Below are 27953 nucleotides of genomic sequence, written 5' to 3'. Positions count from 1 at the left end.
ATGAAATATAACGCAATAATAACGGCATGGGATAGCGTTGCGATCATGGATCAAACGCTCGAGAATCTCCGTCAAAGATTGCTAAAAGAGGAAAGCAGACTAACACATCAAGACGAAGAGGAATCTGCGTTTAGCCCTGAAAATGCATCGAAGAACGGGCGTTCGTTATCCAAGCGCGGCAATCCGAAGAGAAATAAGCCGAAGCGTGAATTTATATGTTACGGTTGTGGCAAGCCAGGCCACATAAAGGCTAATTGTAGAAAGAAAAATGGCGGGAAGTCTGAGCAGAACGAGAAGAGAGCGCTGTTAGCTGTTTTTAAGGATAAAGAAGACGGAAACTCGACGACGGACATTTTTGCGTTCAGCACCTCTAGTCCTGAGAAGGAAAAGTTCGCGCGGAGAGACAATCGCGACGTATGGTTCGGCAATAGTGCGTGTTCAAGACACATAACGTACAGACGAGACTGGTTTTCCAGTATTAGTGAAGCCGGTGGGAGCATCGTGCTAGGCGACGACGGTCCGTGTGAGATAAAAGGCTGCGGTGTTGTACCAGTGAAACGACTAATGAACGACGCGTGGATAGACATTAACCTTGAGAACGTGTTGTTTATCCCGGGATTCAAACGAAATTTGATATCTCTTGGTGTGTGCACGGGCAGAGGTTATAACGTCGTGTTGCCAAGGGACGCGTTATACATAAACAAAGGTAGAGAACTGATCGTTGAAGGTGTAAAGCAAAGCAATCAACTTTACAGGCTTTTCTTAAAATCATCGCTTGAGCCTGAAGCACATGTCGTCGTAGAAAAGGGCAGCTTACAACTCTGGCATGAGAGACTTGCTCACATTAATGTAAAGTCTGTGCGCGATACTGAGAAGCTCGTCGACGGTATAAAAATAACAAACAACAGTGAGTTTTTCTGCGAGCCGTGCCAAGTTGGAAAATCGCATCGAAAAAGCTTTAAAAAGAAAATCGAGACGCATGCGAAACGTGAACCCGGACGATTTATTCACAGTGATGTATGCGGACCGATGTCCGTGAATTCGTTTGGAGGATCCCGTTTTTATGTAACGTTCAAGGATGACGCTTCAGGATTTCGGCACGTATTCTTTATGAAACACAAATCAGACGTGTTCGAAAGGTTCAAAGAATACGAAGCATTGGGCAGAAATAAGTTTGATCGACCAATTGGTACTCTACATGTGGACAACGGTAGAGAATACATTAATTCTCAGATGAAAGAGTACCTGAAGAAAATTGGAATCACGCTGGAAACAACTGCCCCGAACACACCAGAACAGAATGGGCGTTCTGAGCGTGACAATCGGACAATTGTTGAGAAGGCATTAACCATGTTGGAAGCTAAGAGTCTGCCAAGATTTCTCTGGGCTGAAGCTATGAATACAGCTGTTTACTTACTAAATAGAACTTTTTTTTTTTTTTTTATGCGCTGGGGAAATTTTTTATAGGTACCCATGCCTCCGGGATGAGGTCATGGGTTATGTGGGACTGCTTGTTCCCCCTAACCGGGCCACGAATGGTTTGGCTAGGGAGCCCAAGCCTACCGCACTAAAACCCCAGCGGGGGTGTCCTTCTCGGGCGTTGGTGGGGGGCGCAAGGGATGCTGGTATCCCATGCCGTCCTCGCCCCCCCCGCCTTGCCTTCTGCGGGGGGGGGTGCCACGGCCTTGCGGCCGAGACCTCTCCCCGTCCGACATCGTACGGATCCTTCCCGTTTGTGATGCGGAGCGGACACCGGCTCCACATCACACCATCCCATTGAAGATGGGGGGGCGGGGGGCCGGGGCTCGAGCGGGGCTTCTTCGTGTGTGGATTGTACAACTTGTAGTTTTGTGAATCTCCGCTGTATCCAATTAGAATATTCTTCTCTGCCTTCGGATCCAGTTTCCTACGATGCATCTTCGGTACATGCATGAATGCATCACTACCGAACACTTTCACATGTGACAGATCGGGTTTCCTGCCATGCCAAAGTTCGTATGGCGTTGCGTTAGATACTTGTGATGTTGCAGTTCTATTTAGTAAGGGCCCCCCGGCCGTGGTTCCCTACGCCTCCAAAGGGTTAGCGGATTCGACCGTCGGCCAGGGGGCCCTTACTAAATAGAACTGCAACATCACAAGTATCTAACGCAACGCCATACGAACTTTGGCATGGCAGGAAACCCGATCTGTCACATGTGAAAGTGTTCGGTAGTGATGCATTCATGCATGTACCGAAGATGCATCGTAGGAAACTGGATCCGAAGGCAGAGAAGAATATTCTAATTGGATACAGCGGAGATTCACAAAACTACAAGTTGTACAATCCACACACGAAGAAGATCGTCGTAAATCGAGATGTGACATTCAATGAGAAAGTAACGACTTCGGTGAAGAAATCAACCACTGTTGATGTGAGCATAAATGGCATCACAATGAATTCACCAGCCGAGGAGGGTGTCGAGGACGTCGAAAAGGAAGAAGAAGAAGACGACAACCAGGTATTCGACGACGCTGATGATCCTGGTGAAGACAATCAAAATAAAATTGACGGTAGTCGTGCACGATTTAGAAGTCGAGAGTCAATTCGCCCACCAGATAGATATGAAGCTCATATTACAGAGTGTAATGAGCCAGTCACCTTCGCAGAAGCCATGAGGTCATCGGAGGCAGACAAGTGGAAGTGGATCATCGAGGAGGAGTTGGAAGCTCATAAAAACAATGGAACGTGGAAAGTTGTTTCATTGCCACCGGACAGGAAACCCATAGACTCGAGATGGGTATTTAAACTGAAGAAAACAGTGGCAGACGTGGTGCGCTACAAAGCCCATCTCTGTGCCAGAGGTTTCTCGCAGCGTCCAGGAATCGATTACAAAGAGACATTCTCGCCTGTAGTCAGGTACGACTCACTGCGAACCTTGCTGGCAGTCGCCACGGAACAGAACCTAGAGATCAGTCAGTTCGACGTCAAGACGGCATTTCTGTATGGTCAACTGGAGGAGGAAATATACATGAAGATCCCAGAGGGACTCCAAACGAGCAACGCCAGTGACGAGAAGAAAATGGCCGTGTGCAAGTTAATGAAAGCGTTGTATGGCTTAAAACAAGCCTCACGCTGTTGGAATGAGAAATTTAAAGCATTCCTTAAAAAATTTAAATTCAGTGAGTGTGAGTCTGATAAGTGTGTATTCAAAGGACACATTAATGACAGTATGATCTGGCTTGTACTGTATGTAGATGATGGTTTAATTTTTGCAAAATCGAAGGAAACCATAAATGTAATTATTGATGCATTGCGTAAAACATTTCAAATAACGGTAGGAAATGCAAATGTATTTGTAGGCATGCAGATAGAAAGAGATCGTGCTAATAAAACAATGTCAATTCACCAGCACGAATACATTGAGAAAATTATAACAAGATTTAATATGACTGACGCAAATTCAGTCGGTGTTCCATTTGCTCCGAGTGCAGTATTAGCGTCGAATCATTCAGAAAAGTCGTTGGATGTACCATATCGAGAGGCTGTCGGTAGTCTAAATTTTCTCGCGATAGTTAGTCGTCCAGACATTGCTTATGCTGTTAGTGTAACCAGCAGATTTTTGAATAAATTCGATTCAAATCATTGGAACGCAGTGAAAAGAATCATTAAATACTTGATAGAGACTCGAGACTTGAAAATAACATATTCATTCGAACGTGGAAATAACAGTCCTGTAGCATACTCAAATGCAGATTATGCTGGAGATGTTGACACGCGAAGGTCAACGTCAGGTTTTCTAATAAAGCTCGTTAACGGTCCTATTGTTTGGGATTCGCAGAGACAAAGCATGGTAACCTTGAGTACAACAAAGGCAGAGTATGTTGCTGCGAGTATTGCAACAAGAGAAATTATGTGGTTGAAACATTTGTTGACAGATATCGAATATCAATATATCGGTCCAATTGTCCTAAAGGTGGACAATCAAGCTGCCATAAGATTAACAAAAAATCCAGAATATCACAAGAGAACGAAGCATATTGATATTCGTTATCATTTTATAAGAGAAAAGGTTGTAAATAACGAATTAGAAATTCAGTATGTTTCGACAGATGTACAGTTAGCCGATCTATTAACGAAAGCGATTGCCAAAGATAGATTTAGAATGTTACGAGAATACATTGGTATGCATTGAGAGTGTTAAATAATATGTATATGTGTGTACTTAATGAGTGGGAGCGTTGAATATGGCGACATTTCGTACACAAATCATATGAGTAGAGACACCTGTCTGTTTTGAAACCGAGGTGATCTCTACCCCCACTTTTCTGTTCAGAAAGCGAGGTATGTGCGACTCTCACGCTCTTTGTTTTCCTTCTTCTTGCGTCGTGCGTTATACATAACACATCTCACATCAGCTGTTCTGATTCGTACGCATTCTCTAAACCGTTTAGTTCTGAATAAAATAATGCATTCTCTCAAGAGTGTTACTTCACTAAACTGCCCATTTCCTCGCGACTATTTTATGTAACAATATATTTGTTTCGTTTTCCAAAGGAAAAGTGTTTTGTACTTCAATCGCTGACTCTGTCTGTATGTTACTGTTAAAACAGTTTTGTTGTTGAAAATTATCAACTTGAAACAATTCCGATTCATCAGGTGACGTATAACTTGATGGCCCTGTTATGTTGTTTTCTGCAGAATTTTCGTTTCGACTTCTTTTTCGAAGCACACGATATTTTTGAACTCTTAAACGTGTTGAAACACGTTTCCTTGCTAATCTTCTATCAAATAGATCCATAATATCGCACTAATAACCTTAACTGTCTAACGTCTTGGAACAATGCAGCACACTATGTGAAGTATGTACATTATTTAGATAACAAAAAATATATGTGAGCCGGTTATATATAGTGAGCGATAATACTAAATACTGCGACATTATAGATCTGTTTGATAAAAAATTAGAAACCGGAAGATGTTTTTCAACACGTTTAAGAATGCAAAATATCGTATACTTCAAAAAAGAAATCGAAAAAAAATTCTGCAGAAAATAGCATAACAGCCATCATATTGTACGTCACCTGAAGAATCGAAACTGTTTAAAATTGATAAGTTTCAAAACTATTTTTACAGTGGCATACGGTCAGCAATTAATATTAAATTATATATATATTAATTATATATATTATTTTTATTAGATATTAAATATATTACGACCCATCTTTAATTGCTAAAAAATTCAAAAACATTTTTACAGACTACATGTGAAAATTATAGAATTGAAAAATTTTAAGAAAATGATAATGATCTATTTATACCTACTTATATTTTAGTTTAACTTCACACCTTATAGTGTAATTCTGATTTACATTCAAATACCATCTAATTATAAATGTATAGATTTGTCATTATTAAAATCTAGTCCAATAATTTTTTGGCCGATTTTATGCAAAATTTCAAAAATCAGGAAACATCCAAAATTATTATTTTGAAAACTTTGTTGAGAAGTTAACGTACTCCAAACTGAGGAATTGTAAGGAATTTTAAATAATTAATTATTTTAAGTTTCTATTAAAGCTTTCATTTGCGATAGACCAGCTCGTTCATTTGTTAAATGTATAAAAAATTTTAATAAATTTTAGGTATGTGAGCATTATACGTAGTACGTAGCGTATAATATAAAAATCGAACAGCATAGATGATATCTCCTTTAATTAATATTAACCCACCAATCGATATAATTAACAATTTTCCGCTTGATGCAATGCATCTCCTATAGAAGTAATGCAGAAACATTTGGTATGGTGGCTCGAAGGTGCGGAAGACAAACAATATGTTAAAAATTATTGTACAATTCGAAAACACACAATTATCATCTCTGTTGATAAGAATTCAACAAGACATCCGTGCGGAATTCCAGAGAATAATTCGATTCCTTTTTGAATTTAAAAAATTTAAAGCTACTGAATATCATTTTACTTTACATCCGTTTGAAAATGTGTATTATGAAAAATGAAGAAATGATTATGTAATAGCAATAAACCATTATCGTAAATATATGCCGTGGAAAAATATATAAATATATTACGTGGACTGTAACGAAAGAAATAGAAGAATAATTATTACATATGTAAAGTGAATAAAATTCAGAAAAAAATGATAAATATAAATCTCAGTAAATTCGAAAAAGAAAAAAATATATGTATTAAGACTGTTGCATATGTGTAACAATCTTATTGTTGCAAGAAGGTACTGTTATGCCCGGTTACGCCTGTCACTGAATTGTAAATAATATAATATTATTATAATTCTTACATTCTCTCTCTCTCTCTCTCTCTCGTATTTTTCTTTTAAGATAAAAAGAATTATATGTATATAATTATATGTATATGTATATATATATGTATATATATACACAACTTTGTGTCCTGTTTTTATTAATATGCAAATCTGTCAATAATTCATTGCAAAAAAATTCTTATGTTTTTTTAAATTTATTCTAAAACTATTTGAGAATATATAGAGATTTGGTTTATGAAATAATTTTTTATCTCTGAGCTTTTTTTATGTAACAATTATTTGAAAAAAATTATTACTATTTTTAATGATATTTATAAATATTTAATACCCTTGATGTACATTATTAATAATCTAGGAACATATTGTGATAGGGAAAAAAATTCAAAAAATTAAACATTTAACAGAGTATATATGTACTTACAACGAAAAGTGAGCTAGATATTCTGACTGCAACTAAATCAAAAAATAATTTAGAAGAATTAAGAATGATGCAAATAACTAATGAAAATCAAGAAACATTGCAATTTAATTTATATTTTCCAACGAGGCATATATACATTATCCTTATCAGGACCTGATTAAATAATTGTATCATATTTCGAATAGAATAAGGCAACATGTCCTGATCAGGGCCCGCTTATGTAACCTTATAAAATTTTGCAATTTAATTTATATTTTCCAACGAGGGATATATACATTATCCTTATCAGGACCTGATTAAATAAATTGTACCATATTTCGAATAATATAAGGCAACATGTTCTGACCGGGGCCTGCTTATGTAACCTTATAAAATTTTGCATTTTATTTTTGCGTTTTTTTATATTTTCTGACGAGGCATATATACAGAGTCCTCATCATGACCTGATCAGATTACGTGATTAAACTTTGCTTTCAGCTTTACTATTACTCGATTAGGTAATAATAAGAACCTAATCGGTTAGCCTTAGTAAGGCATGCCTTAAGACTGCCCGGCCAGGTCCTTATGACATATCGGGCCAATTTCTAGTCGGGTCATATTATGTCGGCCAATGTTTTCAATATTCAAGCAGGATATGCCGCTTTAACTAAAGTCGACAAAAACGTAGCATAAATCGAGCATAACATGCGTATTCACACTGTATTGGTAGAAATACTGGAAAAATAAAATACTGCTAAAATTTTAGACTTAATATATGATTCACAATTGTACAATTTAGTAGCGCTCTTGTATTTCTTAAAAAATAAACATAAAATGATATAAAAAGGCCAACTAACGAGCAAATATCTAGATGTCGTTGAACGATTATTTATTAAATATTAACATTAAAGATATTTAAAATAAATTAACAAACGTTTCGACTGTACGCAGTCTTCTTCATTGTTGTCATTTAATATTTATGACAGTATAATTTCTGAACATTTTGATAATGCGAACGATTACATTGCTAAGATTTATTGACGTGTTGCGAATAGAGTAAGTTATAAAAATTAAAGGTGGAAAACTCTTCTAATTCCATCGTTTAGGCGTGGAATTGTCTTAGTTCCCGATGGTATGTGTGATTCTTGTAATATATGCCCATAGATGAGTTTATGACCATCCGTGACAGTGATTGTCTGTGACACATCTCACCTCCAACACCTATATTAAATGACCTTAATATTAAATGACAACACTGAAGAAGACTGCGTACAGTCGAAACGTTTGTTAATTTATTTTAAATATCTTTAATGTTAATATTTAATAAATAATCGTTCAACAACATCTAGATATTTGCTCGTTAGTTGGCCTTTTTATATCATTTTATGTTTATTTTTTAATATATGATGATTTAATCTCGATGCTTATTGATTCATTTTTATGCTATGCATATGCAGCTACATCAATTTGGATAAGTGTGCGATAGCTTTAAAAGCACAGGCTTTTGCATAACGCATAAGGGAATCAGTTTACCAATCAGAATCTTTCATTTTTATCCCCAGGATATAAATTAAGGACTCTGATTGTTTGATTCCTTTATGCGTTATGCATTATGTATTATGCAAAAGTTTGTCCTCTCCTAAAAGTTGATGCGTTATTGTCGCCATTCTGATGCTACTGCAGAGTATGTTTAGATGTTCCATTTAACGAATGCAACGCTAGTGGAATCATCTTATCCTTGTTGTTCACTAAAGGCAGATTATGCTCGCGAATGATTACTTTTCTATAAAATATTTAATTATTATTATTATTTATAACTAATTATTTATGTAATGTATATTATTTGCTTACTTATTTCATAGATGTATATTTAACGTATGTTTTAATTCAGTATTGGATATTAAAACCGAATAGCTCTTGATTATAAAGCAAGTGTTAACAAAACTGTTGTTAAATGTCAAACTCAATTTAGAAGAAAAGAAATTACAAAACTTTATACAAGAAGAATGGAGAATATAAAAAAAATTCAATATTATCTATTATAAAAGTTCAAAAGAAATTACATAATTTTGAAAAACAAATTTTTATTACCTGATTGGATTTCTCTTAGAGAAGCTACTTTAACATTAATACAATTTAATCGCCGCAAGAGAAACAGAGCGAATATTAATTTTTGGTTTTAAAAATTACAAAAGGATTAATAAAATCATCGATATGTTCAGTGGATTCCCAGTGAACACGTTTTATAACGGCAATATAACATGAAAGTTACATGTAATGTAAAATTTGCTACATGCAGGTAATATAACTGTTATATATCGTTTTGGCATTACAGTTATGTAACAAAAATTGTGTAATTGTTACATAATATGCTTGTATCAATGTTAATATAACTTTGTGATATTCTGATAATATTAATGGAGTGTAACAAAATAACCTAACAGTAATGTAACAAGACTGTTAATTTGTTTACTATTTACGTTTTTTTATATGCCCAGGCCCTTAAACCCTTGCGTCGTTCTATTTCGTAAGGGCTAATTAATGGTCTGCTTTTCGTCAAAAATTCATATAATTATTTTTAAATAGTCTTTGTCCGAAAGGTTTGTAAAGTTAATGTAGGCTTTTCAGTTCGGGCAAAAATTAATTTTATATTAGGATACATAATTATTAATTAATAATTATTAATAATTTATAAGATATAATTTATAATTAATGCATATAAGATCAATTTATAATCCGTATTCATCCGTCTCGGTGGATAACGCGTATTAATCATTGCGCGTATGGTATAATGTCACGAGTGCCGTGTTGTGAGTTAATTGTGAAGTGCCTATACTGCGACTGTGTCCAAGAAGAGAATGTTCACCGATCGGACGAAAACTCTTTCGTTTCGCGTAGGTCTCCGCCCATAGTCTTCTCCTGTACTGTTCGTGTATTGTTTAAAGCTTGTCAGTGCTATAGCAACAAATGGCACCAGGCCCCCGAAGCATCGGACCTAGTTATAAAATTATTATTATTAATATATTTTAAAGAAATTAGTTTAATTATTTTAATCATTTCAATTATATTTCAATTATATTTAATTATTTCAATTATTTCACTTTTTTAAGCTGAGATTCAAGCGTGCCCGAGCGTGTATTTACGTATGCGGCACTGAATAATACGCGCCACGCTCTCCCCACTTTGCCACCTATGCGCAGACCAAGGGACATTCGCTCTTTGAACGCAGTATAGAGGGCTGAGAACGGCAGACGTGTGATATGTGTAATAACGTGAGAGAATAATTAATTCTTTGTTCTCTCGGCAAAACGTGTACGACAGCGTCTTAAAGAAAGGTATGTATATATGCTGAAGGATGTATATATGTATATAGTGCTGATAGAATATTATTCTATAAGAATCTCGGAGAATTTGTCTATTTTAAAATTACTCATAATCGCTTTTGGCACATGCGTTAACCTCATAACCTCAATTCAACTACATTTATAATTCGAGTCATATTAAAAATGCATGCTCTTTATTTCTCAGCATATGTTTCTCAGTCAATTTTCTAACTTGAATTGTATAGTTACAGCTCAGCAAATAAATTTAATCCTGGTAATGTATTTCACAGATTCCTCGCACTTACTGTGCAAGAAACAAATTTTTCTATAGATGATTTCGCACTACCAGAAAGTAGAAGGGGCATTGATGAGATATATACAATATATAATAAGGAATAATTCATAATATAAGCACAATTTACAAAAGCTCGCATTATTAATCAGGTACGTATGTGATAATTAAGTGAACTATTGTCTCTTGTTTCATTTCATTGTTAGTTCCACATTTGTAAATAGATTAGCCTCGCTCAAGTCTAACTATCGTTCTGCATTTTATTACCTAATTTTGTATTTTGTAGCTTCCAAATAGCCGAAGTTAAAAGCCAACTGCATTCGCATAAACCATTATAGACAGTAAAACGATAATTATACTTGGGCAATCTGGGTTTCTATTTTTGTTTCATCTATTACACGCTACTACATTTTGCCATATTCTGAATAATACATTGTTACGAATATACACACACACAATTACTAATACTTACAATTTCTTTTTAGTTACTAATAATTAATACCAACAAACACTTTCTATTATCGTCATAATAGTGTAAAGGCAAATTACAGAGAAAACTGTTGATATTTAAAACTATTATCATTTCTTATTTCTTATTTCTCTTTATCTTACAGATTTTCCAACTGTAATTGCACTCAATATCTTCAATATTATACACCTATACTACCTTTTTATCCATCATAAGTTTAAATGTATGTAGCAAGTATTTTTTACTGGATCGTTTTTTCAAAAATGCCAAAAGATATTGCCTCATTATCTAAACGTAGAAAAAACCAATTGCTCAATGCACAAATCGCACGGTACTTGACAGATCATAATCAGCCATCTACTTCTCATATAACACCTTTATCTCATAGTTGCCATATCGATCGTGTCAGTCCACTCAATTATTCAATTGCCAATAAGATACACAACGACCAGTTATCAGCTTTTTTCACGGATTTTGATATTCCTATAACTCAAAGCAATGTCTTTATTCACACGGGCGATGTTGCTGATATTGGGACAAAACATATAGCGGAATATTTGTCAAGTGACTCTAGTAATGAGTTTTTCGTTGAAACTAATTGTGACATTCCAAGTACTGTCAATGTAAGTTTATCAGACGAATTGCGCTGTTGGACTGTACAAAATAACGTGTCACACAGAAGCGTGAATGCATTATTAAAAATTCTTTCTTTGCACGGTCATTCTGATTTACCAATAGATGTTCGAACTCTTATGAAAACACCTCGAAATACATCGTATAAGATTCAGCCAATGAATGATGGCTATTACGTGCATTTCGGACTAACAGATGGACTGAAACGTTCGATTGCAAAGTACTTTCAAGTTATCCCCTATAAAATAGAAATAAATATAAACTGTGACGGTTTACCTTTGTTCAAAAGTTCGCGAGCTCAATTTTGGCCAATTTTAGTATCAATCGAAACTGATTTCTACACCGAGCCTATCGTTGTTGGCATATACTATGGTGACAAGAAACCTGCTGATGCTAATATTTATCTGAAAGAATTTATCATTGGCATGACTGAAATTCTTAGAAACGGCCTTAATGTTGATGATCATAAATGTTGTATAAGTATCAAGGCAATTGTTTGCGATGCACCTGCAAAGTCGTTTCTCACTTATACGAAAGGTCACAATGGATACTTTGGATGTTCTAAATGTATTCAAGAAGGAGATGCATTGGGCCATCGCATGACATTTCCTGAAATAGATAGCGAATTAAGAACTGATTATTCCTTTCAACATCAACAACAGCCTGAGCATCATGTGGGTTATTCAGATTTATTAAATTTAAATATAGATATGGTTTCCCAAGTTGTTTTAGACTATATGCATCTTGTATGCTTGGGAGTTACCAAACGTCTTCTTCAATTCTGGATTAAAGGCCCTAAAAATGTTCGACTTACTAACGAACAACTGCAGGCTGCGTCAAAAATTATAGAGTCAATGAAATGCTTCATAACTAAAGAATTTAGCAGAAAACCGAGAAGTCTTAACGATGTCGATAGATGGAAGGCTACTGAGTTTCGTCAGTTTCTTCTATACACTGGCCCCGTGATTTTGAAATTAGTTTTGCGGAAAGATTTGTATAATCATTTTCTTTCATTAAGCGTAGCAATCCGTATTTTAGCTGATCGTAAACTGTGTTTAGTTATGAATGATTATGCTCAATCTTTATTGCGCTGGTTCGTTTTGCATTATGGAGAATTGTATGGCTCGGAAAACATTACGCATAGTTTACATAATCTCGTGCACCTCGCTTCTGATGTAACCCGATTTGGCTGCTTAGATCAATTCAGTGCGTTTAAATTCGAAAACTGTTTGCAGGCAATAAAGAAACAGGTTAAGAATTCGCAAAAACCATTACATCAAATCGTTAATCGTATAACAGAAGAAAATGCTCTACTTATTCAAACTCAATATCGCAAATCGTATCCAGTTGTACACTATTCGAAGTCTGCAATAAAGATCAAATATCTCGAGTTCGATGGATTTTTCATCTCAACAGAGGATTATGAGAATTGTTGCCGATTGAACGATGATTCGATTTTTATTGTAACAAAAATTTTTAGCGACAGTAATGTTCTTTACATAAGAGGAAATAAGTATAGCAACACGAGGTCATTTTTTCAGTACCGTGCGATTCTCAGAAATTTGGCATCTCTCTGGTTAACAAAAGATTTATATTAGAACGGATTACGTTGTTAGCATCGCAAATACAGAGAAAGTGTTTGAAATTGCAAAATCCTGAGGAAACCACTTCAAGTGTAGTGATTCCTTTATTGCAATATAATCATTAATTATCTAGAATTCAATCCAATAGAAAAGATCGTTCCTCGTATTTTTCAAATTCTTTCCTGCAATTTCATTTCCTCTTGTTCCTTTTTGAAATTACTTCATTTTCACTTACGATTGGTGATAGACATGGCGTATGCAGTCGTAACATTCAACAACAACGAAGTTTCCGAAGTACCATCCAATTGGCTTGAAACAAATGGTGATGAACCGTCATGTTGGTGGCTGACAAATTGTAAAAATGTCAGTACGCTAATAGCAAAAAAATCTGAACCAGATAAAAAGTTATGGGATAACTTTACCATCGAAAAATTTTGCAGTAGGCATACTTCTTTATTATAGAATAAAGAAATATCTGTGATATTTCTAGTTTCTATTTATAATAAATACTTTTTTTCAGCGTCTCTTGAAAAGGCCCGAAAGGTCGCGGAAGATGCAAATTATATAACTACTGACGATGACCAACTCGGAAAAGGACATAGAAAAGTGATACTCAATAGACGAATATCGAGCTTCTCATCCGATGATGAAAATGAAACTCAATCTAAAACATTGAAGCGGATAAAAAAGCCACGAGAGCTGCGTAAGTTTTAGCCATTTTATAATCTGATTTAACAAATTTTTTAAAGATTGTGATGTCTCGTCATCTATTTTTTGAATACCATTAGGGGAATCTGTAGTGTATTTTCTCCTGTTTAAATCCATTTCGTAATTTGCACTTTATACTTATACAGTTATTAAATTGAACTTGAAATCCCTATAAATTGCAAATCCTCACATCTTATCTCTTGTGCATTCCATCTTGAGCTATTAAGATGAAGCTGTTTGTAAATCCTTGTGCAGAAATCTCAATGATAGTTTTACATCATGTCTGTAAACTTTTTTACTATACATCAACGCATATTGTATATATAACTGACAACGAAACATCATCGAAAATCAAATCTGGATTTTTAGGTCGAAATATATTATCAGATCTGCCACCGATTCTAAACAGCTCTGGCGAGATATCAGAATCTGAAAAGTTTCAAAACTCGCACGACGTCGTAGAGGCAAGAGGATCAAAACAGCTCACAAAGTCGCACGACATCATAAGTAAGGGTCTGACTCAGACCGTTGAGCAGAATGGTTGATTTATAATTTTAAGACAATGTTTTATGTTTTGAGTCTTTGTCTTTATAGTAACGCACAAGAAAAATCTGGAATGTAAGGAATACTGTATGCATACAGTAAAATTATTACTTTTATATGTTTATTCCTTACAAACGTTAACACTTCGTACATATGATTAAGACTTGAGACAAAAGACAGTATTGTACGTTACTAAAGACAAAGACTTAAAACATAAAACATTGTCTTAAAATTATAAATCAGCCGTTCTGGTCAGACCCTAATGATATCTTCTGTTGTGCTATAGATGAAGACCAACGCGACACAGACGAGGAAGCAGAAAACGTGGATGACCCATACATGACGATTCCGAGTCCGGTTGCGATGGTTGCGAGTCCAGCAACTCGCAAGAAAGAAAATTTTTCTGAAGTTTCAACGCTTGCCAGAAAAGCCTTTGATGGCATGGAAGTGATGGACCGTAATCAGGAAGGTGAAACTGACTGGACTTATTGGACATTGGACATTTACAAGGAACATCTCAATACTTTCGATATTGTCTATTATTTATTCTGATGTAGAATATTCAAGAATAATTATTCGGATGCTCGCATCGATTCAAGTAGAACTACGAGAGCTTCATCAGAAAGTCGAACGCGGAAGACCTATGTTTTCAGGAAATGTCGGCCTCGTAGCGCATCTTCTGCCATTAAAATCGATCGCGGAGATTGAAGCCTTCGAGAAAAAAATCCATGAAAATTCGGAAGTGAAAGAACAATTCGTAAGTTAATTCTTTCAATATCTCACGAAGATAGATCAAATTTTGTTCAATTTGTTGCAAATATAATAATAATATTTCTATTGCAGAATACATTTGTACGGAAAATTGGAGGTCACACAGCGCGTGAGGACATCCAAAGAATTTGCACAAAGATCTTCACAAATTCCTGCGCAGAGTTATGTTCATGGAAAGGACGGAAGGGAAACTTTTGCATTGAAGGTCTATGTATTATAAAAATAATGCAAGATAAATAATATAATATCCGAGATTTTAACACCAGAAAATACCATTTTAACGTTGTTTGAGAATACGGTTTCTCCTTTTCTACAGTCCGATTTTTGGCAGAAACATTGACTGAATAATGCTCTTGCTACAAACAGACAGTTCAATAATGTATATAATAATTATTATAATTAGGAATAAGTGTTCCCAATCAGCGTTGTCGATATCGATTCGAAAAAATAACTTTTTTTTATATAATTGTCTTTATGGTTTCTTGCAATGCTATTTGAAAGGATTAGATTTTATAGGCATTTCTCATTCCATGATAATATTGTGAAGAATTTTAATTTTTGCCAAAAATGTCGAATTGTTGTCGAATATCTTTAAGTTTTTGTTACAGAATTTTTATAAATATAAAAAGGTTATATTTTAAATCTAATTTTTAACATTTTTCACTTAGAGTAGGGCAAATATAAGAGCTGTGTGGTATTTAGACCTGCAAACATGGTCGGTTTTTATATAAAAACCCAAATAATTTATACTATAATCGTTTTAGTATCTAAATAAAAATAGAACGAAACAAAATGCAAAATAATTGGTTACTTCACCTCGTTCAATTGTTTATCATAATAACCCCACTGTTAGAAGTTAGCCCCGTCAACCCTAATAAATCTAAATTTACTCTGATTTATTATCTAGTCTTTAGATGTTTCACATTGTATTTACAATTTACATCATTAATTATATTAATTTGTTCATAGATGCTATTTTACATACATATCCGACAACGAAGGAAATTGAATTTGAAGAGATCGTCGCAGAATGGTTCCGGTTTGCTAAACAACGACGAACTCGAACAACAGAAAAAGAGAAGAAAAAAGCAGAGAGAAGAAAGACAACAGAGGCAAGAGAGAAAGAGGCAAACTCTTAACAAGGTTACAGAGTTTATCTTCTTTAAATAAAAGATAAAGATACTTTTGCTATTGTCATATACAACCGTGAAAAAAAATGCCTTTGTGTCCTTTGTCAAAAAGTCTTTTTCTTATTTTTTTTTTATAAACATTATTATATAGTATCTAGACTATTGAAGAAATTCACTATACACCGGAATAAAAAAAGTCTGCACCGGAATTGCCATCCTTAATGAGTGATGCGTAACACCACGTACAAATAATAATATACACATGTAATGTAACGCGCAATAAAGAGGTGGGATATGTATTATATGTAACTGTGATAGCGACATGTGATAGCGACATTGCAAGAACCCACGTATTATTTTATCACAGCCATCATCACTCGGTATCTAGTCGATTAGTACCTATTAGTCACTATTAATATCTAGTCGATAGACAAAGTTTGCAGGAAATGTAAAAGATATATGTTCCTAATATAAAAAATATATTACTAATCTCGTTTTAAGTTTGTTACATTTTAATCTTATTGATTTGATACACATTATAATTATTTTGTTTGGTGTAATACATACATTTTATGAATAAATAAGAATTTTGAATCAATATATTTTTATTCAACTTTTGTAACACGCTTATCACCTCAATATAACTGTAACATTACAGTTATATCTACTATTATATTGCATTTATATAACAGCTATAATATTTGTTATATTACAGTTACATTTACTGTTATGTAACGGTTAGATAACACGTTATATAACATGTTATATTGCTGAGTCGGAAAAAGTAACTTACATGTAATGTACATGTAACATTCTGATAATATAACTGTTATATTCGGTTACATTGCCACTACATTGCTGCTATATTACTTTGTTCACTGGGTTATCTAAAAAGAAAAGAAACAGACACAAAAATATGTGCGATTTTGTATACGCGGAAATTAGGAAGAACTGTTCCTATAATATTAAATAAACTTAATTAAAATGTGTACAAACAATGTATTTTTACAGTAAAGAAATAAAAAATGCTTTTGAAAAATTTTTACTCATGGTATTCCAGACATAACAAAATTATTGATAAATATTTACATATATGTATATCGAATTATGTTGCATTTTGCTAAAGAGATCGAAACCGAATTTCCTGATATATACGTGACACTACGTTTAAAAAACATATAGCCATGTGAAATGCCACTATAGGAATTAATCTTAATTTAATAGACCATCAGATTACAGATCTGGTCGATTTCCATTATAAAATATACAAAGAAGTGTACAGATATGTGTGTGTGTGCGTGTGTGTGTGGTCAGTAATAGTTAAAGATATTACAAAAGTCACAACTTCTAGAAGCTGCACAAGGCGTGAGAGATGCAATTTTTTTATGTCCTGTATTGTAAAAAATTTTGTAATTTTTTGTCTTCTAAATTCAGTTTGAGATTCGACTATAGTTTGTTAACACTTTGTAACACTTGCTCCATAATCAACAGTTAAGTTTTTAAGTATTAATAGTCAACAATTTAATTGATGAAAGCAACAGCAGGCATTAAAATAATTTAAACATAAAAATCACAGAGAATGTATAGTATATACAGAGTATATATAGAATATATATGGAATAGTATATATAGGATATATAGAATTAAAAATTCCCCTTTTAGCTGCTAATAGGACAACAATATCTAACTACTTGTGTAAAAGAAATGTGTATTAATATCAACAAGCGATGTGTGGAATGTAGTAAAGGATACAATTCAATGCACTTTTGCATTGTGCTATTTTTTATTTATTTATTTGCTTCAGATATCATGTACTTTCGTTGTTCAGTTGCCACGATTTTTTCTCATTATGAAAAGAGGAAATCCTTATTTCTGTATATACACATTGGTTTCATTTTTGTTATCAAAATATAAAATCAATTTATAGCAATGTATGTTTTGTCATATATTTTTTAAAAATACTAGAACATAACATTGCGCGCGCTACGCGCGCGCCATTTAGCCCTGAGAATGTAAAAGAATTCCAATATATATTTTAAAAATTTATATTTATTTATGAAAATATATAATTTAACACAATTTTTTAATTAGACTAATATTAAAATTAAATTAAGTTACATATATATCAATGGCACATAATAGCCATACATACATATTAATAGCCGCACTAATATAGACTAATATTAAAATTAAATTAAGTTACATATATATCAATGGCATAACGACTATATTGTACTATTGATTTATTTGTAAAAATTGAAAATATTTATTTATTAACTTCTTATTTGTTTGTACATTATTACATTACATATGGCACGTTTTCTGAATTTTGATTATATACATAATAGAAAATTCAAGTTGTTGCGTAATTATGTCTAGACAAAATATTAATTCTGAATTTATTTTATGCTATAACAAACATTTTTTCAGGAATTACCTTGTATAAATAATTATTTTTATATTTTTTAAAAAATATATTTATACAGAGAAATATTCCTACTATTAACTAAATTTTAATATGATAAGAGATAAAATATAATCTATTCTTTCTAAAATTATTGATACAGTGAAACAAATTATGATTCATAAGGTATAGATAAAAATTATATGGTTTGGAAGGAAACACATGAAGAAAATAAATACTAAAATAAATAAAGGTTATTATTGTTTTTATTTTCTCTCATAAGATATTATTTACAAAATAGTTTATGTACATATATTCTTATGTACCAAAAAAACTAAATTAATATAATGAACAAAAAAAGGGAAATGAATAAGGAAAAACCAATAATTAATAACAAGAAAATAACGTTACGTTATTATTTTTATCTATTTGGTATTAATTAATTTAAAGTTGAAATAAATTTAATTTAATAAAAGAGAAAACGCTGTTATATGTAATAAAAATAGTTATTTTGAGAAATTTTTCTTTCTTTTTTATTTCTTCTTCTGTGTCTAAAACATAAAAAGTTTATTATTAATGTAAAAATTATACATATAAAATATAATTATAAAAATTAATAAAAGTAACTAATTATTTTTATTTATATACATATATTTAATAATATTAAAAAATTTTAACTAATATAAAAATAAATAATTAATAATTTTATTATTTCAATAATTTACCTTTTCAACTTCTTCACATTTTCTTTTACAAGGTGTATGCACACCTTTTAACAAAGCAGTTAAAGGCATATGCCCATCGATTTTTTTTATATCCTTTATTTCATTAATTGATAGATATGGTGGACTTACTATAAAAAAATATAGAAAATTATATAATATATATCAATAAAAGATATATAAGATAAATCAATTTATCTTGTACGGAAAAAATGTAGTTAAAATATTCAATACAAATTAACAATTGTAAATAACATAATATAGTTTTTAAAAAAATGTTAAATTTTTATATATTTAATTTTTATATATCTTAAATTTTTTAAAAAATTAGATTAGATTAGGTTATTTAATGATTCTAAAATTTTAAGAATAAATAAGTATTTTTTTACCTGTATTGTACATGATACCAGTAACTTCTATTTTATCTCCTTTATTAATGTCAATTGTTTGAAAATCATCATATTTGAAATTTAACACATGTATCTCTAATTTATATGTTCCATCCGTAATTGATCCATATCCAATTATTTTATTTAATTTGATATTAAATGATTCTGAAAAATTGGTTTTAACGTATCCTTCTACATAAAGAGTAAAAAGAATTAATAATAATATTAATTTCAATTGACATTTTTAATATTTTATTAATTAATATTTCAACAAATATTATAAATAATGATAATAATAGTAATTTCTAATTTTATAAGAAAATAACAAAATAATAATTTAATATAAAACTTACTAATACATTCCGAGGTGTTTAGAACATCTTGTAGTAGTGTTACTATTGGTTTGACATTTACAGAACCTTTTGGTTCGTATTTTCCTACATTTGATATAATAGTATTTGATTTAATTTGCAATTCATAAGGTACATTTCCGTGATTAAATTGGGCTGATTTCGGTATTCTTGCCTGTACACCGTCTAAATGGATTATCTAAAAATAAAATAAATTTTAATATTATGAAAAAGATTATATAAAAAGATTATATTTCAATTTTCAAATATACAAAAAATGTGCGTTAATACTTAATTTAAAAAAAATATTAATTTTATAGTAAATTATTTACATATTAGGTGTACAACTTTGCTTCCGCCGTTTTCCTATAGATAGCTTTAGCGGTAAGTAGTGGTCGAAATAAATAGATCATAGACGTCATGCAATAAACTTGGGCATCTGTCAACATAACCCCATAGAAACATTAGTCGATTTGTGTCTGGATCATAAAGTTATTCTCGATTGAAAATGTCAGTTTACGCCAAATTCTCGTCATTTGCGGGAGGTTATTCGGTTTGGCCGTCGACGTGGAAGCATGGCCGGGATATCCCCATGATTTTCTGCGCTTGGGGTTATCGTAATGAACCCATTTTTCGTCCCCAGTCACAATGCGATGCAGAAATCCCTTCCGTCTTTCAAGCAACTGTTCACAAGCAAACAAACGCCGTTCAACATCTCTCGGTTTCAACTCGTACGGCACCCAATTTCCTTGCTTCTGAATCATTCCCATGTCTTTGAGGCGTTTTGAAATTGCTTGTTGAGTCACTCCCAATGATCGTGCCAATTCTTCTTGATTTTGACTCGAGTCTTCATTAAGTAATGCCTCCAATTCTGCATCTTCGAAAACCTTCTCTCTTCCACCGCTATGCCGGTCTTCGACGTGAAAATCACCTTTCTTGAAGCGTTGAAACCACTCACGACACGTTCTTTCACTAATAGCGACCTCACCATAAGTATTTGAGAGCATTCGATGAGCCTCAGCCGCAGATTTCTTCATATTGAAGCAGAAAATTAAAACCTCCCGCAAATGACGAGAATTTGGCTCGTAAACTGACATTTTCAATCGAGAATAACTTTATGATGCAGACACAAATCGACTAATGTTTCTATGGGGTTATGTTGACAGATGCCCAAGTTTATTGCATGACGTCTATGATCTATTTATTTCGACCACTACTTACCGCTAAAGCTATCTATAGGAAAACGGCGGAAGCAAAGTTGTACACCTAATAATATTTAACAACATATATTTAAAATTAATTAAAAAATTATTTAATATTTCAGAAATAAATTAAAATCTAAAAAATAAGATTAATATATAAAAATAAAAGTAAATATTTACACAATTAGACATAATGTGGTGTTCCACGTTGTCAATTTCGTCGTTCCAAGCAACAACTTGAACGCATCGTCCATTGCCGTTATTTAATAAAAATTTGAAAAATTTGTACTGTTGTTTACTGCCAACGTATCGTGTGGATTCGATACCTTCTACGTAACCTATTATTTCACTAATAATAAAATGAAATTTTAATTCTTTAATGTAGCCATTTAAAAAAAATAATGTTGTTGAGTAGGACGTTGTTAGGGCAGCAATAGTGTCTATAATAATCACTCACGAGATCTATATCAAGAGTACAAAAGGTTTATTATGTACGCGATACAGAGAACAATAATGCGCGGTTAGAATATATATATAAGTAAGAGATATAGGGGACGACATAAGCGACACCCGAAGTCCCTTTTTGGGAGAGCGGTCGATAAGAAAGATCGACTTTATCAGAACTCCGTGAATAGTATTACGCGAGCGTTTGGATTCTCAACACCCTCTCTCAAATCGAACGCGGTATTACTCCATAAGTGATCGTCTTATTCCAAGAAGATTCATACACTTGAAGTGTTTTTCCCTCGGCAATCCTTTTGTCAGGACATCTGCGGGCATATCCTCCGTCTTCAAGTACTCGAGTCCGATGAAGCCCTCCTTCAGCGCGTCTCGAACAAAGTGATGCCTCAGATCGATGTGTTTTGACCTCGAATGATAGACCGAGTTCTCCGCTAATGACAGCGCTCCTCGGTTGTCGCAGAAGATCGAGATCTCGTTCGCCTCGAAAATCCCGATCTCCTTTAGTAGTTTACGCAGGTACATGGCCTCCTTCGTGGCCTCCGTCAAAGACATGTACTCGGCCTCCGTTGAAGATAGTGCAACCGTTCGTTGCTTCCAGGATTCCCAACTTATGGCTGCTCCGCTGAGTGTGAACGCATAACCGGTGTAAGACCTCCGGTCCAGTGGGCAACCGGCCCAATCTGCGTCTGTGAACCCATTCAGCTCTCTGCATCCTTTGCGATAGGTGATGCCGTAACTTGCAGTATTCTTCAGGTATCGCAACACCCGCTTCGCCGCGACCCAATGTTGTTTTTCGTGACAGGAGTTGAATTGACTTAAGGAACTCACGATGTATGCTAGGTCTGGTCTTGTTCCTACGGCAAGTAATTCAAGGCCCCCACGAGCTCACGGTAGGGCCTTTTCTCCGATCCTTCATCCTCGCCGTTTGTAGCCTGACCTAACTTGGTGTTTGGATCCGTGGGCGTCTGGACTGGATTCGAACATTCCATCCCGAATCTCCGAATGATCTCATTGATGTATCCGGTTTGTGACACCTTGATGCAATCCTTGTCTCTTTCAATTTCTATTCCGAGGGAATAATGGGCCTCACCAAGATCCTTGACATCGAAGTTTTTCTGTAAGCCTTCTCGCAGAAATTCTAGATCCGCATCGCGATGATATGCAACTAAAATATCATCTACGTACACAAGTGCCAGCAATACCTTTCCACGTCTTTTGGTGACGTAGACGCAAGGGTCGGCGGTAGTCGGTTTCAATCCCAGCTGTTGAAGTCGTCCATCGAGCGTCCGGTACCATTGTCGCCCGGCCTGTTTCAGGCCGTACAACGCCTTATTCAACTTACACACCTTGTTGCCGCCTCGTAAGTCCTGTACCATCTTCCTGGCCTTTCTTCCTACAGGATCGTGCTCGTCCTTTCTGTTGATGATTTCCTGTAAAAAATCAATCAACAACTTGGGACTCTCCATGTAGAGTTCCTCTTCGATTCTCCCGTTTAGGTATGCGGTTATGTCCAACTGGCGCACCTTTAGATCGAATTGGACAGCCAAGGCCATCAGCAGGCGCACAGAGCTGAGTCTGGCTACGGGGGCGAACGTGTCGTGGTAGTCGATTCCCGGACGTTGAGAGAATCCTCGAGCTACAACGCGGGCCTTTCTCTTATCGATGGTACCGCCTGTATTTGTTCCTGAGAACCGTCCTGCAACTGATTACGCCGTGATCGTTTGGTCGATTGACGATGTTCCACGTGTCATTCCTAACTAGACACTCTATCTCGATCAGTATTGCCTCCTTCCATTCGATGGCATCCGGACCTTCCAGAGCCTGATTCCAAGAAATCTCGGCAACGTTCGCAGAATCTTCAACTGGCTCGTCGCCTATAATTAACTCGTCGTCGGGTCCGGGTACGTTCTCCAGGTTGTCGCAGCTTTCCACCAGATTGTATTTTTTCTTCGGCCGTCCTCTTTGACCAGTAAGGACCTTTGCTGGCCTGCCAGGTCCCCGCTTGGTATTAGATGCGTTATTTCTCTCTGGGATTTCTTCAGCATCATTCTCGACAACAGGGTTTTGAACTTCTATCTCGATGACTGGGTTTTCAGCTTCTATCTCGATGACTGGGTTTTCAGCTTCTATCTTAATGACAGGACCTTCAGCTTCATACTCGTCACGAGCTCCCTCGGAATCTGTAACTCCAAAAAACTTTACGTCACGGGAGACTCTTACTCTTTGCTCGCTGGGTACCCATACGCGATACCCTTTCGCCGAGGCGTCGTATCCGACGAAGAGACACTTGATTCCTCTAGGTTCGAATTTTCCTTTGCCAGGGCTCTTGTCTAAAACGTATGCCAATTCTCCGAAGGCTCTGAAGATTTCGACGTTCGGACGTTCCTTGTGCCATATTTCAAAAGGAGTCTTGCCGTGAAGTGCATTCGTTACGCACCTGTTTCTTATGTAGTTCGCAGTCGATATTGCCTCCGCCCAGAACGAGTGTGGCAGCCCAGATTGCACTATCATGCAGCGCGCCATTTCGACGAGGGTCCGATTCTTCCTCTCGGCTATGCCGTTCTGCTGCGAAGTATATGGGGTCGTCAATCTTCTTCCGATGTGTGCGGAATCTTAAAGCGCGTAGATAGCGGTTTTGCGCGGACACGATTGAGTCCAGAGGACGCAGAGGTAGTGCAACGACACAACGAAAGAAAAAAAGAACACAGGATTTACACGAAGAAAAAAACCCACGGCACTATATTTACAAGAAAATTACACAATATATATATACAGGATGCAAGCGCGATGCACCTTTATCGCGACAAGCAGTGCGACGATCGCTGGAAGTGCAACCGCACGAAAAAGTTACTGTCCGCGAGAAGCTCGAACAAAGGAGAAGAAAACAGCGAAAGGATCTCGGTCTGTGCGCGTGAAAGCTGACTAGACGAGTGCGAGTAAAAGGCGCCGAACAAACGGTCTTTATCCCGCTGACCTTCGAGAAGATTCTGAGACAAAATCACAGTGTTTGTGATTTTGTAATATAAAGATATCGAATCTTCTCGAAAGTCGGAGGACAAAGCCGTTTGTTTTCGTCGTTATTGTTTTTCGCTCACGGGACGGTTACCCGTGAGCGATCGAAGGCGACGATATTTGGCGCGCGAAACGCGCGCTGCTGTGCGCGGTAGCGGGGCGCGCCGGCGGTGCGATTGGCGCACAGGCGGATAATGCGTGTCGTCGCGCAGAATTCGAGTGCGTTAATCACTCGGATTTAATTGCGCGCTCATAGCGAAGCGCGAATGCATTCGCGATACATTTTCCCCGCATGCACATACATACACACTCTCTCTCTCTTTCTCTCTCTCTCTCTCTCTCTCTCTCTCTCTCTCTCTCTCTCTCTCTCTCTCTCTTTCTCAACACGATGCCTTCTTCCTTCAGGTAGTCGTCGAAGCCCTTGTTACAAAATTCTTTTCCATTGTCGGACTGAAGACACTTTATTTTCCTTCCCGTCTGCTTCTCGACGTATTTCTTAAATTCCTTGAAAATCCGCAAATCGTCGTTTTTGTTCCGCAAGAAATATACCGCGGTCCATCTAGAACAGTCGTCTGTGAATGTGATGAAGTACCTAGCTTTCCCTCTCGATTCGGTTCTCATCGGTCCACAGAGATCGGTATGTACTATGTTGAGGATATTCGTGTTCTTCTGCGACGACTTCGGGAAGCTTGACGCCGTGAGTTTTCCGATGGAACAGACTTCGCATGGAGGTAATTTCTCGCCTTTCTTAATTTTCATTCCGAGAACCGCTCCTCTTCGGTGCATCTCCAGAAGGTCGCTCTCGTTCAAGTGGCCTAGCCTCTCATGCCATATTTGTAGTTGTGACTTCTCGATGTCTGTCGACGATGTGTGCAGGCCGACGGTTCCGGTGACTCTCGCACGTAATAAAGGTCACCGATTCTATCCGCAATCAGCAAAATGTCGCGGTTTTTCTTCTTTCTTATCTCAGCGCGATTCCTATCGAATGTCACGATACACTCAGCGTCGACGATTTTGGTTACCGACATTAAGTTGCTTCGGAGATCTGGTACGTGTAATGTGTTTTCCAGCCGTATTCCTCTGACAGTATCGCCGTCTGTGATCTCGATTCTAACAGTACCTTTTCCTTTCACTTCCGCTGACGCGTGGCTCGCCAAATTCAGCTTGGCACTTCCCGCGTCGGAGAATTGGGTAAAGCGCCTTCCGTCGTTGCAAAGATGGGACGTGCAGCCGCTGTCTAAGCACCACCTGGCCTTCCTTACGTCGCAATCAGCGCGACAAGAGATATTCACAGACTGCAGCGCAAAAAAGGATTCGTCTTCAGCAGCCTTGGCGTTCTCTTTCTTGTCGGAGCACTCGATAGCTTTGTGTCCTACCTTCCTGCATTTATGGCACTTATATTTGAAGGTTTCGTCGGTCGATTTTGTTCCTGTCTTGTCCAGCCTCTTCTTCTTCGATTTTGGTTGTGTCTTCCGTGCAAACAGGGCGGCGTCGTGGTCGTTATTTCGAGACCTCTCTGTCCTCGTTGTATCCTCATCCAAGATTTTTACTTTCAGTGCTTCAGGTTCGGGCAAATTGTCTCTTGATTCTATGGCGCATCGAAAATTATCGAAGCTCTCGGGTAGGCTGTGCAAAAGCATGATAGACTGTAATTCGTCGCCAATTTCAATGTTTAATTCTGAGAGTTTATTGACGATGTCGAAAAATTCATCGACATGCATGCGTACGTTGCTGCTTACCTTGAGTCGATGCGTTATGAGTCGTTTCCATAAGGAGGCCTTTTTAGCGGGCCCCTTTGACTCAAAAATCGATTCTAGCTTCTGCCAGATGTCTTGCGCCGTTTCGCATTTTTTTACCTGCTTGAGTTCCGCATCGTTGATCGCGAGATACAAATCCGCCTTTGCCTTCTCGTCTTCCTCCTTCCACGCTGCTACTGCCTGCGCGTTTCCCGCCGCGGGTTCCGGTTTCGGATTCCGTCCGCTGACGTATGGCCACGTTTTATTCCTGACCATTATTGCTTGGATGCGAAGTTTCCATGTCTCATAATTATCTCTTGATAGTAGAGGAATTCGTGTCGTGTTTCCCGAAAGTTCCATGGCTGTTCTTTATAGGTGTCGATTCTTCCGCCTAACCTTGAATCTGCACGTACTTGGTCTTTCGGTTGAAGATCCTTAATCACTTCACTACAGACTTCGTCCTGAGCCCATAACCTGTTGAGTAGGACGTTGTTAGGGCAGCAATAGTGTCTATAATAATCACTCACGAGATCTATATCAAGAGTACAAAAGGTTTATTATGTACGCGATAGAGAACAACAATGCACGGTTAGAATATATATATAAGTAAGAGATATAGGGGACGACATAAGCGACACCCGAAGTCCCTTTTTGGGAGAGCGGTCGATAAGAAAGATCGACTTTATCGGTAGCAATCAGAACTCCGTGAATAGTATTACGCGAGCGTTTGGATTCTCAACAAATGTAATAATGTAATTTAATTTACATAATTTAATTGTAAGTATTTAATTTACAATTTAAATATAACAATAAAAATTAACGTTCTTATATTTATGTATTTAATAAATGATAAAGTGATGTTTAACTTCATTTAATTTTTTATTTCTACATATCTAATTTGCAATAATAATATTTCTGAATAATTATATATTAACTTTAATAATATTTCTGTTATTAATAAAAATATCCATTATAAATAATAAAAACAAATCTATTTTTATTTACATTGTGGAATCATACATTTCTACTGCATCGAAGATCTCATTAGGCGTTAATAATTCGGTGGGATCAATATCCTCATTCTCACACAGTTTCTCCATTTTTTATGTTCTTAATTTTTTTAATTCAAGTTATTCCTAAAAATACACATAATTACAAATAAAAGAATGTTTTAATCAAAAGTTGTTTGGTTTTAAAAGGGAAAGAAGACAGGATTATTAATTTGTTTTTAATGTAAATAATAAAAAATCAAAAGTATAAGCAATTTGTCGACTATATGTACTAAAGCATTCTAATTATATTTTTTAAGAAATAAAAATGTTTTTCTACGAAAGAAATATGTATGGACATATATCATCTTGATTTTTTAAAATAGTGATTAATATTTCTTATATTACAGTTTTTTATATTTTTAAACTTTAGAAACTTTTGTCTTATTTTACTTTATATACTTTATATTTTTAAATTTAAAATTTAGACATATTATAAATAAATATTATTATAAATACAAAATGTTATAAATCTGAAGAAACGTTAATTATATA

General features: G+C 35.3%; 1 protein-coding gene across 1 annotated transcript; it reads right to left on the bottom strand.

The window, feature by feature from the left end:
• Positions 1–17007: 17007 nt before the first annotated feature.
• Positions 17008–27509, bottom strand: LOC145935601 (uncharacterized). Its single transcript, XM_083037091.1, has 6 exons — positions 27415–27509; positions 21380–21548; positions 20001–20196; positions 19648–19839; positions 19262–19389; positions 17008–17019 (listed from the first exon to the last, which is right to left on the bottom strand). The coding sequence occupies exons 1-6, from the start codon at positions 27507–27509 to the stop codon at positions 17008–17010; spliced, it is 792 nt and encodes a 263-aa protein (XP_082893217.1).
• Between the last annotated feature and the right edge of the window lie 444 nt (positions 27510–27953).

The sequence above is a fragment of the Prenolepis imparis genome, unplaced genomic scaffold, assembly GCF_030444845.1.
Source record: "Prenolepis imparis isolate NDT839.2.m4 unplaced genomic scaffold, iyPreImpa1.0 SCAF_4, whole genome shotgun sequence".
Taxonomy (NCBI): Eukaryota; Metazoa; Arthropoda; class Insecta; order Hymenoptera; family Formicidae; genus Prenolepis; species Prenolepis imparis.
The sequence above is the reverse complement of the archived record's forward strand: the minus strand, read 5'-3'. Positions and strand labels throughout refer to the sequence as shown.